We start from the raw sequence: 17824 nt of genomic DNA on the forward strand, positions 1-17824 counted from the left end.
ATCCCAGGACCCCAAGATCATGACCTGAGCTGAAGGCAGAGGCTTAATCCACTGAGCCACCCAGGCGCCCCTATTTTTATTTTTTGGAAGACTTTATTTATTTGAGAGAAAGTGTGTGTGTGTGCGTGTGTGAGTGAGAGAGAGAGAGAGAGAGAGAGAACAAGCAGGGGGAGGGGCAGAGGGAGCAGGCTCCTTGCTAAGCAGGGAGCCTGACCTCGGGCTTGATCCCAGGACCAGGAGATCATGACCCCAGCAGAAGGCAGATGCTTAACTGACTGAGCCCCCCAGGCGCCCCAAGAGCTAAGTTTTGAAAGAAGTTCCATCTGGAAAGCAATTTTTGAGACATAATATGAAATAAACGACGTAGTGTAATGATTTCGCATTTTATTTAGCCTATATAGCTAGCTTTTGATTTTAACATCTTTCCGCAGAAGGTGGCACATCAGACGCACAGAGCAGAAACAAATGTGTCAAAATTAAAATTCCATGTTACACATCCATTTCATAAAGAACATAAGTATTTTGCATTTGACTTGTGACTAGTATTTACAATTTCCAGGGAGTGAACAAGGGGAAACAAGTTGTGCATTGGACATTTATATTTTCTTTTTCTTTCTTTCTTTTTTTACCAGAACAAAATGTCCCACTCACGTTCGAAATTCCTCTGGAAATGTGTAACCGGAAGAGCCCCGGAAGCCACAACTGAAGGCTGGAAAAGAAAGGGCAAGTGTTGCCTCCGGCCGAAGTTTATGTCCCGGTTGTCTGAACAGCATCCAACTTGAGCTTTGTACATACTTTGCAGCGACCCTAACTGTATGGTTCAGTTAGTGGTTGTTCGGCTGTGGGATTCAGATGCATCCGCGTTGTCCCTGCCTTGCAGGGTGGTGAGGGTGAGAGCCGAAGACCAAAAGAGCGGGACCCCTCTTCGCTCTGCGCTACGCCTTGGCTGCAGGTGCGCCCGGCGGAGTCAGCGCCAGGACAAAGTGTGGATGCTACTCAAAAAGCTGGCAAGATACCCTCTCTGCCGGAAAGGCTGGCCACCGTGGTCAGCCGAGAGCCTTCTGCTCCAGGCTGACACCCCAGCAGCGCCGCGGGGGCGGACAGGTGTTGGCCCAGCGAAGCGCCCTCGCTGGGAGTGCAGCCGCGGGTGCATTCCTGCTGCTGGGGCTGCGGCGGCGGCTGCTGTTGCCCTAAAATCGTTCGGGCGGCGGCCGCGGCGGCCGCAGCGGACACGTGCAGCAAGGGGTTAGCGGCCCGGTGGTTCCACAGGCACGACGGGCGCTGCAGCAGGTGGCAGTAGCCCCACGGGGTCGGGGGCGGACTCTGCGCGGCCCTGGTGCCCCCTCCCCGGACCCCGTGCATGAGACTCTCAATACTGAAGGGTGAGCATCCGTCTCCCAGACGCGCCGCCGGCGCCTTTTCCTCCTCCCGAGGCTGCCAGCGCAGAGAGGGCTGCAGGGCAGAGAGAGCGCCTGGGGTGGCCAGGTCGGCGCTTTGCGCTTTCTTGGGCGTCTCGGCGCGGGCCGGGGCCGACAGCAGCAGGTAGCGAAGCGGGTGAGGGTGCAGGAGCGCGCACGGGCGGCTCGCGGCGGCAGCGGCGGCGGCGACGGGGTAGGGCCCCGGGACTGGCTGCGGCGGGGCGGGCGGCCCGAGCAGCAGGCCCGGGTAAGGGCCGTGCAGGGCGGCGGGCGCGGCGGGCAGGGCCAAGGGGTGGTGCAGGTGGACTCCCGGGGGAGGGTGGTGGCGCTTGAAGCGCTTCCTGCGGCGGAGGAAGCTGCCGTTGTCAAACATGTCCTGGGAGGCGGGGTCCAGGCTCCAGTAGTTGCCCTTGCCGGGGTGGCCGGGCTCGCGGGGGATCTTGACGAAGCAGTCGTTGAGCGAGAGGTTGTGGCGGATGCTGTTCTGCCAGGCGGGGAACTTGCGGCGGTAGTAGGGGAAGCGGCCGCTGATGAAGGCGCAGATGCCGCTGAGCGTGAGGCGCTTGTGCGGGCTCTGCAGGATGGCCATGGTGATGAGCGCGATGTACGAGTAGGGGGGCTTCGCCGGCTGCGGGCCGTCCCCAGAGGCCGCCGCAGGGCCGCTCGATGCCCTGAACTTGGCGCCGAACTTGGAGGAGTCGCTCGGGGCGCCGCCGCTCTCGGGGGGCTCTCGGGGAAGCGCGCCCGCGCCGCGCCGCGCCTCCTGCGTCCCCGGCGGTTGCAGCTCCTCTAGGAGCCGCTGGCTCTCCTCCGCCTCTCCGTCTTCCTCTTCCTCCTCCTCGTCTTCATCCTCCTCTCCCAAGATGTCGATCTCACCGTCTTCCCCGTCGGAGCTTGGGAGGCTGCGCTGCGGTGCGGGGCGCAGGCGCTCCGGTTTTGGCAAGTTCATGGAGGAGCAGGTCCGGCAGACGCTGGGGAGGTGGCGGCGGCTCACCTGGCTCGTGGGGGACTGGCCTGGAGCCCTGGGTTAAGAATGTTCCAAAAAGCAGAAACCCTTGCCGTTGCCTTTTGGTGGTGTCCTTTTCTGTTGGTTTCTCCTCGTTTCCAACACCGTCCAGCAAAGATGCACTTTGCCTTTTATTAAGGCTTCTTGGAGTCCCTGTGTGGTTGGCTCCCCCCTCTCCTTTATACCCCTTCTTCCCCTACCTCTGAGAGCTCCCACTCCCTCCCGACGCAGTCCAATGATGAGGGTCCTCTGCACGTTACCCGACAGGGCAAGAACCTTCAGCCTCCTCCTTCTTACACCCACCCGCCAGCAAAGATGTGCTTGTTAAAGCCCTTCGGAAACGTGCACATAAAGAAGAGGCAGGCAAGTATGGTACCCAACAATCTAGGGCTACTTCCACTCAGGCCTCTCCCCTGGAGGACAGAAAAGGTGGGGGGACAGTAAGCGTCTGGTGCTTGACTGTAAAACAATGTGTAACAGTAAAAGTATGTTTTCGTGTTTCATAGCTGGTGATTCACCCATTTTCATGGGTCCTCATCCACAATGATGCACTGAAACATTCTTAATGTCCTAATAAGTACATCCGTGAGCTCAGGGGGTGTGAAGAAGGCTTGCATGTTCCATTCTACTCCGCACCTTAGCTCCACAAAATGTTCTTCCCGGCTCAGCTTTCCAGAAAAGGCTGAAATGTCCTTGGCATTAAGTTATGGAAGTTCAGGGTGGAAAGAAAGCAGGAGAGCTAAAGAGAAGTCCTCTTGCATCACTGATTCTCGAACTTCTTTGAACACTGAACCGCAGCATGAAATACATTTTATGTCATGATCCTGGATAGATAGATTTCTGTAACTAAAATGGGTTTCATGAAACAAGTGATCACTGATTTTTTTTTTTTTTTTTAATGGCCATGACCGGGGTGCCTGGGTGGCCCAGTGGGTTAAAGCCTCTGCCTTCGCTCAGGTCATTATCTCAAGGTCCTGGGATCAAGCCCCGCATCTGGCTCTCTGCTCAGCAGGGAGCCTGCTTCCTCCTCTCCTCTGCCTGCCTCTCTGCCTACTTGTGATCTCTGTCAAATAAATAAATAAAATCTTAAAAAAAAAAAATGGCCATGACTAACAACTGATTTTGCCACAGACTAACTAGTAGAGAGCCAGTGTGAAAAATCCTGTTTTCTGAAAAATAGCCTCAAAACACCAAGGGATACACCAGTGTGAGAGTCAGTCACTCCCAATGTGCTCTATCCTCTTCCCCTTTTTAAAGCCAACATTAAGCACCTTTACTATAATAATACTAAAGTTGAAACTTAAATTTTAAGGCAAAGGAAGAGCTGCAGTTTCAGCACTTTACCGAATGACTAGGTTGTCATTCCCTACACTGGAGCAGCGACCCGGCGGAGAAGCCAATGAACTCACTTGACGTCCTTGAAGAGGATTTTTAGATGGGCTTTATTCAAATCTGCTCAGAGACGACAGCAGCAGTGCAGTGGAATATACTGTGTCTTATATAAGGGGATCTTATGCTGAAATGCTGAACAACAGTATATATTCATAATTAAATACCCACCCACCCACCCACTAGTGAAAAGAATTTGAGAAGGCATCTAAGAAAAATGCAGCAGGAAAACGCTGTATTATGGCATTGATTGTCACAGAATAAACCTTCTACCCTGGATTCATGCTAATGAATTTTCAGGAAAAAATCAGAAGCCAGCTATAAGGGCAAAATATAACAACAAAACGAAGCAAAATAGCTCAAAAAAAAAAAAAAAAAGCTCAAACTAGCTAGTCCTTTCAGGATAAAATTTTTGAAAACTGTTTTCTCTCCTGTCTTTTAAAAGCTTATCCATTACTCCTGAGGTTCTCACCTTCTTAGGCTTCTTAGTCAAATGTAGGTTGAAGAAGGACAAATGACATAACTTTTGAGCCTAACCAATTTGTGTTTGAATCCCAGAGTCACCAATTATTACTTGTGTGATCTACTAAACTAAGCTCCAGGAGGGCTGCAACAGGTGTCTTATTCAAACTCAGGCGCCCAGCTGCCTTCCCGTCAACCCCCTGCAGGTAAAGGACCTTTCTGCCCGGGGCAGAGGAATCCGGACGACCTGGAAAGGGAGTATTGTTAGTTTTCCAAGAGTCAACTTCTGTGGGGATTTGGGTGATTTAAAAATGAAAGAAGAAAAGGAAAGGCATGCAAAAACAAAACAACTGAAACAACCTCCATTCTTGGGAGGTTAGTCAGAGAGGGTGAAGGGGACAAATGAAAGAGCCCCCCTCCCACCCGCACCCCCAATTACTCTGGTGGGGGTGGAACAATTTGAGGAAAGATTAGGTTACAACCCAAAGTATAAAGTAAATATTCAAGCATCCATACTGATAAAAATTAACAATCAAGTAAATTAATAAATGGGGGTAGGGAGGGGCACCTGGCTGGCTCAGTCACTAAAGCATGTGACTCCTGATTTCAGGGTCCTGAGTTCAAGCCCCACACTGGGCATAAGGCTTGCTTTAAAACAAAACAAGACCCCCAAAAATAAATGAGGGAAAAGAAGGAAGTCTCCCATGCAGAAGAATTCCCAGTAACATAGATACTGCACCCCTGAGGAGGTGGTGTACACTTACTCCTTTACCGTGGTGGGCACGCTGAGTGGCTTCCTTCCAGACTACAGTGTGGGGGCAAGGGGAGCCGATGAATAATCTTACAAGTGAAGAAGCCTGACAAACACTTCAGCTGGGTTAAGGGGGGGGGGGATAAATGTTAACATCAGTAGTCATAAACCATGTGAATAGTATATACCCTTGGTATGTGATAAAAATAGCACTCTGTGATCTCGCTCCCCAAAACCCATGAAGTCAGGAGAAAAACAGACAAATTCCAAGAGAGGAGCATTTTATGTACCTAATCAAAACCATCCTCAGGCGCCTGGGTGGCTCTCTGCGGAGCCTGCTTCTCCCTCTCCCCCAGCCCCTCCCCCCAGCTTGTGTAGACAGGCGCGCACCTGCTCTCTCTCTCAAATAGATAAAAATCTAAAAAAAAAAAAAAAAAAAGACCATACTCAAAACTATCAAGGTCACCAAAACAAGGAAAGTCTAAGAAACAGTCACAGCCAAGAGGAGTCTACAGAGTCATGACAACTAACACCTTGGGTGACATCCTGGGACAGAAAAAGGAGACTAGGTAAAAACTAAGGCTGTTTGGGGGCGCTGGGGTGGCTCAGTCATTAAGCACCTGCCTTCAGCTCAGGTCATGATTGCAGGGTCCTGGGACTGAGCCCCCATTGGGATCCCTGCGCAGTGGGAAGCCTGCTTCTCTCTCTCCCACTCCCCCTGCTTGTGTTCCCTCTCTCACTCATTTTATTCAATAAATAAAACCTTCAAAAAAACCCCCACAAAACAACCTAAGGATACTTGAATAACTATGGACTTTGATTAATAATAATGTATCAATATTGGTTCACTAATTATAACAAATGTGCCATACTATTGTAAGACATTCACTGATTGGGGAGGGGATATGGGAACATCTACTATCTGTATCTCTATCTTGTACTATCTGCTCAATTTTCCTGTAAACCTAAAACTGTTCTGAAAATTACATTCTATTAGTTTAAAAAATTAAATATGGGGGAAAAGGCCTAATAGCCAGAAGGAAACTCAAATGCCCATCAGCTGCTGATGAGTGGATAAACAAAATGTGGTACAGACTTTTGTTCAGCAATAAAAATAAATCACCAATACATGCTACAACATGGGTGAATCTCGAAAACATTATGGTATGTGAAAGGAGTCCGGAATACACCAGTTATAGACCCAGAAGGTAGACCAGCGGTTGCTGGGGGCTTGGAGCAGGGGGAAACGAGGGTAACTGCTGATGGATAGTTTCTTTGGAGAGAGATGGAAATGTTCTGGAATCTTGCCACTACCTGTGGATATACTAAAACCATTAACTGTACATTTCAAAAAGGTGAAGTTTACTGTACATGAACTGTAACTAAACAAAACCGTTAAAATGTGTCAGTGTAAAAACAAAGAGATTTATCAATGAAGACTGAGTGTTTTGGAAAGATCCTATTATGCCAAGTCACTCTAAGGAAAAAAAGAGAAGCAGGAAAGGAACTCTTACTGTCCCATCCTTTCAGTTTCAGGATTGCCATAAGAATCAGAAAACTTCAGGGCGCCTGGGTGGCTCAGTGGGTTAAAGCCTCTGCCTTCGGCTTGGGTCATGATCCCAGGGTCCTGCATCCGGCTCTCTGCTCAGCGGAGAGCCTGCTTCCTCCTCACTCTCTCTCTCTCTGCCTGCTTCTCTGCCTACTTGTTTTCTCTGTCAAATAAATAAATAAAATCTTTAAAAAAAAAAAAAAAAGAATCAGAAAACTTCCTTTGCAGCCCCTGCAATATTTAACATGTGGCCTAGTGCACGGTGGGCACTCTGTAATAATTGGTGATTACTTCTTTCCTAACAATAGTTTTTTTTTTCTGAACAAACTTATCGAGCTCACAAAATGCCATCTCAGTGTGAAAAACCAAACGTTCTAAACTAATCTACAAAAAGGATGATGATGTTTGATTTCTCTCCATTTCACTCTGAAAATTAAATGCAATGTAGTCATCAATGGTTAAAGTCGATTCTCATATTAAGACTAATTGGGGAAAAAATCTAGCGTATCTTTGTTTCTCATAGAAGTAGGTAGGGCAAGTTGCTAGTCCATGAAGGCAGAATTTACTTCTTTCAACAACTTCTTTCACTTCCACAATGTATGGCATTTCTAACACTGGAATAGTCTTTTCAAAGCAATCTAAAAATAGTTTTCCCACCTACACTAGTAAATCTAAAGGAGACTATTAATCAATTTAGCAAGCAACCAACCTCCTAAGTGCTTAAAAGCTTCTTAGCGTTATTTTGTGGATAACTTCCTTCAAATGTCATAATTATAGACCCTTTCAGTCACCTGGTCTTCCCTCACACCCTGTGCTGACCTCTTCCTACAGCTTTCTTGCACTCAGAACCAATGTTCAAGCCCCTTACACTAAAAGCTGGGAAAAGCCTAGAAAAGAACTTCTGCTTTAGGAAGGTATGCAGAAAGTTTGAATTTTTAAAAAATCAAATCTTGCTATAAAAAGAGAATTTGCATTTACTGAGACTCTGTATTGAGGGTGCTTTAAATTTCACCCCTAGAACAATGGAGAGAGATTTGCATTTTATCTCCATCTTATGAAATAAGGAGGCAAAGGCTCAGAGAGATTTAGTAATCTATCCTATATTACTTGGTAAAGAAGAGAGTTTTAGTTGGACTATGCCTAAACCTTGACCCTCTTCATCAATACCCTTCAAATTTTCTATAGCTAGCAGAATAACAGCCCACATTATTCAGTGATTTGCATTATTAAAAAAATTATTCTTTCCAGGATATCTAGGGCAAGTTCCCAAGTCCTCTGAAGTGTAGGTTAAACCAATAACAATTATGATCATGGGGAAATACTTCATTTGGGGAAAAATAAGAAGGAAGACCAGAACAACACATCTTTAAAAGGGCATATAAGCAACATAAAAATACAGTGCAAAACTTAAAACAGTGAAGTGGCGCCTGGGTGGGTTAGTCGGTTAAGCATCTGCCTGGGCTCAGGTCATGATGCTGGGGTCCTGGGATCGAGTCCTGGCTTGGTCTCCCTGCTCAGGGAGGAGTCTGCCTCTCCCTCTCCCTCTCCTCCTCCCCCCTCACGTGCATGCACACTGTCAGATAAATAAAATGTTTAATCAATTAATTAATTAATTAAAACAGTGAGACGCCATTCCACACAGACCTGAGAAGGTTCGAGTGTGTTAACCAGGTTTGGAAAAATGGGTACTTTCATACTCTCCTGTATAAAGTTACAGCCATTTGGAGGAGCAGTTTATCAGCTCTATTAAACATTTCACATGTGCACATGCCCGAGGCCAGTGATTCCACCCGTACCTCTCCATTCTAGAGAAACACTGTCGCATGAGAACAGAGATGCTGCTGCAGGAGGCTGGTCACAGCAGCACTGTTTGCAGTTCCAAAGATAGCAAAGGACTGGTTCATCTGCCCCAGCGATCACAAACCACATTAGGACCCCCAGCTAAAACCCTAGGCATTCAGCATAAACCACATGTGGTCTGCTCCGAGGCTGGAGGAGCAGCCAGTCTGGCCCCAGCACACAGCCCCAGTCCCTCTCCATACCCTGGTTTTCTATCCTCTGCCGCCCCGGCCTCCTGCCTGCTCTTGCCTGGCACTGTGCGGGCTCCACTTAAAAGCCTTGTTCTACTGCTTGCTCCCTCTCTGTGGAAGCTGCTTCTCTTCCCTACTCCAGTGCACGACCTTTCAGCTCCATTCTCAACATAGACACCACCTCTCCTCAGGGACGCTTCTCGGGCCCACCCAGTACTTTTATCAGCTTTCTTATTTCCCTTGAATTTTCTAATTTATGTCCCTCCACCAAAATGTACACAGTAAGATCCTGGCCCTTACCCATCCTGTGCAGCTTCAGTCCAGTGCTCACGCAGGGGCAGACTGGAAGCTCTCAATAAATGATTTTTTAAATGAATGTAGTCTATGCTATGCTATGAACTTCTATGCAGCAATATGACCATGGAAAGATCTAAGACTAATAGTTGAGTTTAAAAAAAAAAAAAAAAAAAAAGCAAGTTGCATGGCCAGCTCTTGATTTGGACTCAGGTCATGATCTCTGGGTGGTAGGATTGGTGTCACATTAACTCCGTGCTGAGCTTGGAGTCCGCTTGTTCCTCTGCTCCCCTGCAACACCCCCGCACCAGGTGCACTCTCTCTCCCTCTTTCTTAAATAAATAAATAAAATTTTAAAAGCAAGCTGTATTACAATATACAATTATTTTATTTAAAACACACACATAAAAATAAAACCTTTCCTTAAGGATATTTATAACAAGCTTCTAAATATCCTGAGGAAGCAGCATCAATTATGGTTCTAATCACTGAAAAACAATTCACTTTAGGCAACAACGCAAGCCATGTGTGCGAGCGAAAAGAAACATGGAAAAGGGCAGACAGGAAGCTGACAACTTCGCTTACCTCCAAAGAGTGACAGTGACAGAAGGAGAAAGGTCAGGGGAGGCTGACTTCATCTGCAACGCTTGCATTTTTTACAATATAAATACTTGTGTGATAAAAAATATTTAGAGATTAATACCTTTTAAAGAAAAAACAAGTATTTGTGAGTTTGATAAAGACAGACTTTTAAGAGTATTGATTGATATTACTTCAAACACTTCTCCTGCAACAGGACAATTAAGGTAAGCGCCCTCTCATATTTCTAGAACAGATGAATCCAGATACTAATTGTTTGTCAAAGAACATTATGGGGTATTATTGTGTCAACATTAACTATAAGATAAATCAATTTAAGTTGTTAGGAAGAAGAATAAATTTATCCAGGTTCTGCTGTGTGCCAGGAGCTGCGTTGGGTGCATTAGAAACCTATTCGAAGACAAACCATAAGTGACTCTTAATCTCACAAAACAAAATGAGGGTTGCTGGGGGGAGGGGGTTTGGGAGAAGGGGGTGGGATTATGGACTTTGGGGAGGGTATGTGCTTTGGTGAGTGCTGTGAAGTGTGTAAACCTGGTGATTCACAGACCTGTACCCCTGGGGATAAAAATATATGTTTATAAAAAATAAAAAATTAAAAAAAAAAAAAAAGAAACCTATTCGATCCCCACAAAAACACTGAATGATTGATATCATCACCGTCCACTTTATAAATACGGAAACCAATCTTGAGAAAATAGTCTGCCAAAGATTACACAGCCAAGAAGGAAAAGAAGTGGAATCACAGCCCAGATCAGACACAAAAATCAAATGAGTTTCTATTGGGCAATCTACCACCACCAAGTAAGCTTACTCTCTCAACCACGGATTTAAGAGAATGGATTCAGAAGGCAAATGGATAAATACAGAGAACTTTTATTTAAAAAGAGACAGGGGGCGCCTGGGTGGCTCAGTGGGTTGGCCCGCTGCCTTCGGCTCAGGTCATGATCTCGGGGTCCTGGGATCGGGTCCCGCATCGGGCTCTCTGCTCAGCAGGGAGCCTGCTTCCCTCTCTCTCTCTCTGCCTGCCTCTCCGTCTACTTGTGATCTCTCTGTCAAATAAATAAATAAAATCTTTAAAAAAATAAAAATAAAAAATAAAAAGAGACAGAATGTAGGCAAGGAGAGACAGTCTTTTTTTTTTTTTTTTAAAGATTATATTTATACATTGAGAGAGAGCATGGGCGGGGGGGTGGGGGGGAGGGCAGAAGGAGCAGGAGAGGGAGAAGCAGGCTCCACTGAGCAGGGAGCCTGATGTAGGGCTTGATCCCAGGTCCCTGCAATCATGATCTGAGCCGAAGGCAGACATTTAACTAAGCCAGCCAGGTGCCCTGAGAGACAGATAGGCTAGTCAATAAGCCTGCCTCCAAACACTAGAATCATTCAAGACACAGAGATGTAACTCTTCTATTTAAAATTCTGGGGAAAAAAGGAGGGGGGGCTCCTGGGTGACTCAGTGGGTTAAAGCCTCTGCCTTCAACTCAGGTCATGGTCCCAGGGTCCTGGGATCGAGTCCCGAGTTGGGCTCTCTGCTCAGCAGGAAGCTTGCTTCCCCCACTCTGTCTCTGCCTGCCTCTCTGCCTACTTGTGATTTCTGTCTGTCAAATAAACAAAATTGTTCAAGAAATAAAATAAAATAAAATTCTGGGAAAACAAAATTCCAAAAGGTATTCTGATAGCCTTCTGATACCTTGTCATTAGTTTGGGAAAGCTCTTCTTTAAATTCCATCTAATGCTTTTCTCTTACAATCTGAATAGTTATGCAGACCTGGCCTTTAGTAGGAATAGGAGATAAGTAAGCCACTGTACATTTACACATCAACCACTAATATAAAGATGGTTAAATTTCCTACATTGTCTGCCAGTTATGTCTGAAGTTTTGCACCTTGTCACTTTTTTGCTTATATTGAAAATTAAAGAAGTTCAAAGAAATCACGATGAATTTAATAGCAGTAGTAAATTCTACTTAAAATTAAAAGCACTAGGGGCGCCTGGGTGGCTCAGTGGGTTAGGCTGCTGCCTTCAGCTCGGGTCATGGTCTCAGGGTCCTGGGATCGAGTCCCGAGTCGGGCTTTCTGCTCAGCGGGGGGCCTGCTTCCCTTCCTCTCTCTCTGTCTGCCTCTGCCTACTTGTGATCTCTGTAATAAATAAATAAAATCTTTAAAAAAAAAATTAAAAGCTCTAAAATTGGAATCATCTAAATATATTATGAAGTAAATGGAAGTTCCATTACTCTACAGGCAAGCTTAGAATTGACTAAGAGATGGCTTTAATTTTTTGACTCAGATTTCTTCCACTCATAAGTCTCTAGCTGCAGCAAGACTTCCATTTAATAAAAATGGTGATACTGTTTTTAAATAATTTTTGTTAATAACAATAAAATTGTATCTGTGCAGTCAGTGCAGTTCTAAGGGAAAAAGACAACATGAAAGTAAGTTTTATCATTAGGATTATAAATAACTTCCACGGGTAAAAAGTTCAACATATGAAAATTTCAAAGCCAATTCTGACAGGTACTTTTGTGAACCGTCTATTAAAAACAAACAAACAAACAAACAAAACCTGGGTGGCTCAGTTGGTAGTGCCCAACTCTTTTTTTTTTTTTTAAGATTTTATTTATTTGACAGATCACAAGTAGGCAGAGGCAGGCAGAGAGAGGGGGAAGCAGGCTCCCTGCTCAGCAGAAAGCCCGATGTGGGGCTCGATCCCAGGACTCTGAGATCATGACCTGAGCTGAAGACAGAGGTTTAAACCACTGAGCCACCCAGACGACCCAGGTAGTGCCCAACTCTTGACTTTGGCTCCACTCATGATCTCAGCTCCGGTCATGATGTCAGGGTCCTAGGATCAAGCTTCATGTCGGGCTCCATGCTTAGCGGAGAGCCTGCTTACGATTCTCTCTCTCCCTCTCCTTCTGCCCCTCCCCCCACACATACCTCTCACGCACTCGCTCTCAAAAAAACAAAACAAAAAACAAATACTTCAGAGAACATTGTATTTTATTGTATGTTTTAAGTATTTATTTACTACATTTTATGTGTTCCATAAAATAAACACTATTTTAAAGTACACTGGAATTCACAACAGAAGTAATGCAAAGAACAGATGCTTGAAATACACCCAGTAGGAAACTTACTCCCGATTGGTCACCCAGTCCCTCTGGTAAGAAATGCTTTTACTGTTATGGACAAACTTGATCTTCTTTGAAACGTGTTGTCCACCGTTTTTCTGTTTCCATCACAGTAGCTATAAATAGTTGTCTGAGGATCTCCTTATCTAAATTCCTGCCTGCAAACAGAATAAAGTATGATGTAATTATATGATACTTATTAAAATGAGTTTGCCTACCAATTCTAAATCATTAACTTGATAATCTTCAGAAATTTACAAAAACTAAGTAATCAGTGATCCCCTCTGTTAACTACCTATTTCTATTTCCCTCAAAATCAAATTGGCATTTTAATTACTTTTCTACATGTGAAGGGGAATAGAATGCCTAACAAGTTCTGAATGTTATCACGTCATGAAGACAAATACATTAACCACAAGCTTAGGCTGACAAAAAGTATTGAGATTCGTTAATACTGGTTAAGTAGCATTATTTTATCACTTTCAAATATATATTTTAGAAATTTAACTGTCACTTACCGATAAAAACCAGTCGATTTGTTCTCTCGGTGTCATCGTTCCAGCTCAGTGGTGTCTCCTCCAGATCGTAGAGTTCGTGGACACCCTGGACAATCACCTGTTTTGGTTTGTCTTTGATCGACACCAACCCCTGCTCAGATGAGATGGTTCAATCAGCCGCAGTTCGAAATTAAAGCAGAAGCTGTGCATCAATCTTAATGAATTGTTCTTATTTCATTTTAAATACACACCCATAAAGAAGATGCTGTTAAAAATTACTTAAATCCAGTTATCTGTACATTCTAGAAATAGCTTTCTAAAGCCTCCAATTTTTTAAAAAGATTTTATTTATTTGACAGAGAAAGACACAGTGAAAGAGGGAACACAAGCAGCAGGAGTGGGAGAGGGAGGAGCAGGCTTCCCGCTGAGTAGGGAGCCTGATGTGGGGCTTGATCCTAGGACCCTGAGATCACGATCTGAGCAAAGGCAGAGGCTTAATGACTGAGCCACCCAGGTGCCCCATAGCCTCCAATTTTTTAAAAAAAAGTTTATGTGCACAATGTTTTGTAAAATAATCCCTCGAACAATAAAATTAATATATGTACTGGGATGTGCTTTCAGTGTTATGACAACCAAAAATTTAAACAACCAAATGACAAAACATGCATCAAATTCTACTGATGTTTCTACTTCAAGGATTTTACACCTGTTCCATAGTTTTAGTGGGAAAATATGAGGAGCTAAAGGACTTGGGCGATAATTCTGACGGGGCTGCAATGAATGGTGCAGGGAATGATGGACTAAAGGAAAGGAAACACTGTCTGGATTAAGTTCGTTTTTTACTTACTTATAGAAATGATAAACTGGTCCCTCTGGGCATGAAATAATTTCTCTGAAATAATGTTTGTTATACTTATTATAAAGTTAATACATGTATTGCAGAACAATAAGAAACACACCACTCATCATCACTCTTGCCATATAAGCTTTGTGTTTTTTTGGTGTATTTGTGTATTTTAGGTGTATGTTCTTCCTGTTTTCCTTTGACTACTTCTGTTTTCTGCTTTTTATTTTCTAGTTTTACTAATAAAATTGACATACAGAACTTTATTAGTTTAAGGTGTATAATATGATTTGATTTCTGCTTTTTAAATTTAATTTAATTTTTTTTTTAAAGATTTTATTTATTTATTTGACAGACAGATGACAAGTAGGCAGAGAGGCAGGCAGAGAGAGGAGGAAGCAGGCTCCATGCTGAGCAGAGAGCCCGATGTGGGGCTCGATCCCAGGACCCTGGGATCATGACCTGAGCTGAAGGCAGAGGCCTTAACCCACTGAGCCACCCAAGCGCCCCAGATTTTTAAATTTAATTTTAATACATAAAAACTCCTTGGAAAGAATTATCTAAACATCAATTTTCTGTTACTTGTTTAAAGACTTTGAAGTGCTAGCTGCTGAGTGAAGATTTCATTTTATCTTAAAGATTTTATTTATTTATTTAACAGAGAGAGAGCACAAGCTCGGTGGGGAGGAGCAGGTGGTGAGGATGGCAGGCAGAGGGAAAGGGAGAAGCAGGCTCCCGGCTGAGCAGAGAGTGGGGCTCCATTCCAGCACCCTGAGATCTCCTGGGATCATGACCTGAGCCAAAGGCAGACACATAACTGACTGAGCCACCCAGGCGCCTCCCTGAGTGAACATTTTAAACATGTTCATCATTATCAAACTAACATTTTGTAGCCAGAAAAGGACGACATCTGTGAAGGTGAAGGCTGTGTTGCCCCAGTTCTCACAGTGCTGTTGTGATGAGACGAAGGGGAAGGGAAGAACCAAAAGGACACACAACTGCAAAAAAACTGTTACACACCTAAGGACAAAATCCACGCTGGGATGGGGCAGGAAGAGCCACTGAACCGTGTGTGCAGGTGTTGGCGGCAGCACTAGTATACGTGCCCTAAGGGCTGCTTTGTAGTTCCCACCCCCCCCTTCAGAAGCAGGGGGTAAAAGCAGTTACAGAATGAAACACAATCTGCCAGGTGGGACTGTGGAATGCAGACGGTGCTGCGGTCAGGACAGCAGTGGCAGGACCATGCTCAGCTCCTCCGCGTGCATGCTCAGCTCCTCCGCGTGGAAATGATTTGCGAACAGACAGACGTGGTGCTCTGAAGCCAATCCCAGGTAGAGCCAGCACAGGGAGTAAAGAAATCTAAACCCGAATGGTTTCTTGATTGTCTCTACCTTTGTCATTCTAGTGACCCTAGGAAGTCAGCAGCTAACCTCACAGGAAAATTTAGTTACTAACAGTGATAATAACCAATAGTAATAATAAAATGTTTATGCACAATTCTGGAAACAGAGCAGCAGACAAATGACTGCTGATTGGGTAAGCACACAACTAGAAGCACTGCTCCCTAGGAAAAAACGTTCTGTGACATAAATACCGAAAAACCAAATAACATGAACGGGTTTCCCAATACAGAGGAAGAATTCTTCTCTGATGTTCTGTATCTCTGTTTATGACAACCGTTCAGGGTCTGCTAAATGAGCCAAGCAACACAGGTTCAGCTGCAGCAAGATCTCTCTTTTTTTTTTTAAAAGATTTTATTTATTCATTGGACAGAGGGAGAGAGCACAAGCAGGAGGGCAGCAGGCAAAGGCAGAGGGATAAGCGGGTGCCCCGCTGAGCTGGGAGCCCAATGCGGGGCTCCATCCCAGGACCCTGGGATCATGACCTAAGCCGAAGGCAAACGCCCAACCGACTGAGCCACCCAGGCGCCCTTGCAGCAAGATTTCTAATGTGCTTTCTCTGTTAATGAAGCTCACCTGGAAAATCAAACACAAAAAGATGTTCGGGGGCACCTGGGTGGCTCAATCGGTTAAGTGTCCGACTCTTTTTTTTTTTTTTTAATAGATTTTATTTATTTACTTGACAGAGAGAGAGGGAGAGAGATCACAAGCAGGCAGGCAGAGAGAGGGGCAAGCAGGCTCCCTGCTGAGCAGAGAGCCCGATGTGGGGCTCGATCCCAGGACCCTGAGATCATGACCTGAGCTGAAGGCAGAGGCTTAACCCTCTGAGCCATCCAGGTGCCCCTAAGTGTTTGACTCTTAATTTCAGCTTATGTCACAAGCTTGGGGTTATGAGATTGAGCCCCACATGGGGCTCGCAGCGGGCACAGAGCCTGCTTAAGGTTCTAGGTCTCCTTCTCCCTCCACCCCACCATTCCCTTAAAAAAAAAAAAAAAAAAAAAGGACATTCATTCAGTTTTCCCTAACCAACCAAACCACGTGCCGAGGAAAGGAGAGTTCCAGTGAGTCAAGCTCATCAGCCAGGTAACTGCTCGGAACACTTGGGAGGAGAGAAAGAGGGGTGATGCTTCAAGGCGCCTGAGTTGTTTTAGCTGCAACACTAAATGAAGCTATGCAAATAAATTACATTTTACGCAGTGATTTCCAAAGCTTTTGTTCAGCAATGGAAATGAGAAAAAAAGGAAATCAGTAAAGATTATTTGTACTAAGACCAGTGCTGGTGTTTAAAACCAAATACAGTTTTATGTAACAGTCAAGAAAGGAAAGGGCCTTTGTCCCGAAGTATAAAAGTGTAGACCGGACTCCGCACCTTTAGCCGTATGACCTCCATGCAGTCATTGTCCTTGTTCCTCACATTCTTCTCCCACAGAAGATTCTGTATCAAGTGACATATTTAATAAGATCAACCATTGCTGCCAGCAACAACCATGTAACACAACACGTGGTAAATCATTATCAATTAAATACTGCGTTCACCTGAATAAATACATTCAGACTTTCTTCCTTTGCATTTCCTCGTACTTCAAATGTCACCGTAATAATGCTCTATAAATCAAGAGAGATAATCAATCATGATTTTCTTTATAGTAATATTGGTGTACTTTTTAGAACATCAGTATTATTTTATAGTGATGTCGGAATATTTGAAGACAAAAAGGAACACGTTCATGAACATGCATGCTGCCTGACAAGTATAGGGGTCTATGGTTTTCACTATCTTGCTGAGTTCTGGTAGCAGCAATTCCATTTTCTGTACTCTGCAGGGGTGATCGGTGGGTTAGTATTTCAGGAAAGGACACTCATAGTTTCATTCATTCTGTCCAGGATGCGCAGTGCTGAGCGGGAAGGTAACGTGCCCAGGGCACCGACTATGTACTAAGCCAGCTGCTCCTGCCTGGGCCACTTCATTACGTGTTTTCATTTACTTGGGAAACAACAATCCTGTGGAACAGACAGAATTATTTCCCTTTTATAAATTGAAAAAAATAACGCTCAGAAAAAATAAACTACTCAGAGCCGGGAGTAAAACTCAAATGCAAAAGTGTAATTCTGTTCTCTGGGAAAAATGTAAAAGAAAATTCAGTTTATCTCTGACCAAGTATGTGCCAAAGGAGAAGAGTATGTGGAGATAAGAATGATAGCACAATGTCATTTTTGGTTTGAGAAGGCTGGCATCATTTAGAATGTTAACTCTGATATTTATTTTTCCTCCTGCTCTAGATAAAATCTCTCACTATCCACTCTAAGGAACCAGAAGCTCAAGATCGCCTGTAGTTGGTCACATAACTAAAATCCAAAGCTCCATTTGCTCCTGTAACCAAAATTTCAACTTAGTGATGAAAATACACAAGGGCTAAGCATAAGATGATGAAAACACAAACCCTACCTTGGATA

At 44.6% G+C, this 17824-nt stretch overlaps 2 protein-coding genes across 3 annotated transcripts in view; both read right to left on the minus strand.

Moving 5' to 3' along the window:
• Positions 1–386: 386 nt before the first annotated feature.
• Positions 387–3295, minus strand: LOC116571136 (forkhead box protein D4-like 1). The gene has a single exon (XM_032308925.1). The coding sequence runs from the start codon at positions 2365–2367 to the stop codon at positions 997–999; it is 1371 nt and encodes a 456-aa protein (XP_032164816.1). The 5' UTR covers positions 2368–3295; the 3' UTR covers positions 387–996.
• Positions 3296–12498: 9203 nt separating this feature from the next.
• The window catches only part of LOC116570332 (COBW domain-containing protein 1), a 56046-nt gene continuing 50720 nt past the window's right edge, over positions 12499–17824 (minus strand). For both annotated transcript variants that reach the window (XM_032307275.1, XM_032307276.1), the window contains 4 exons: positions 16907–16975; positions 16740–16805; positions 13148–13277; positions 12499–12787 (listed from right to left, as the gene is read on the minus strand). In XM_032307275.1, coding sequence (XP_032163166.1) covers positions 12681–12787; positions 13148–13277; positions 16740–16805; positions 16907–16975 — 372 coding nt within the window. In that variant the 3' untranslated portion in view covers positions 12499–12680. The remainder of the gene's footprint in view (positions 12788–13147; positions 13278–16739; positions 16806–16906; positions 16976–17824) is intronic.

This window comes from Mustela erminea, chromosome 12 (genome assembly GCF_009829155.1).
Source record: "Mustela erminea isolate mMusErm1 chromosome 12, mMusErm1.Pri, whole genome shotgun sequence".
NCBI lineage: Eukaryota > Metazoa > Chordata > Mammalia > Carnivora > Mustelidae > Mustela > Mustela erminea.

Excerpts from the sequence above, each read along its gene's own strand:
- LOC116571136 (XM_032308925.1), bottom strand. The coding sequence starts at position 2,367 with ATGAACTTGCCAAAACCGGAGCGCCTGCGCCCCGCACCGCAGCGCAGC.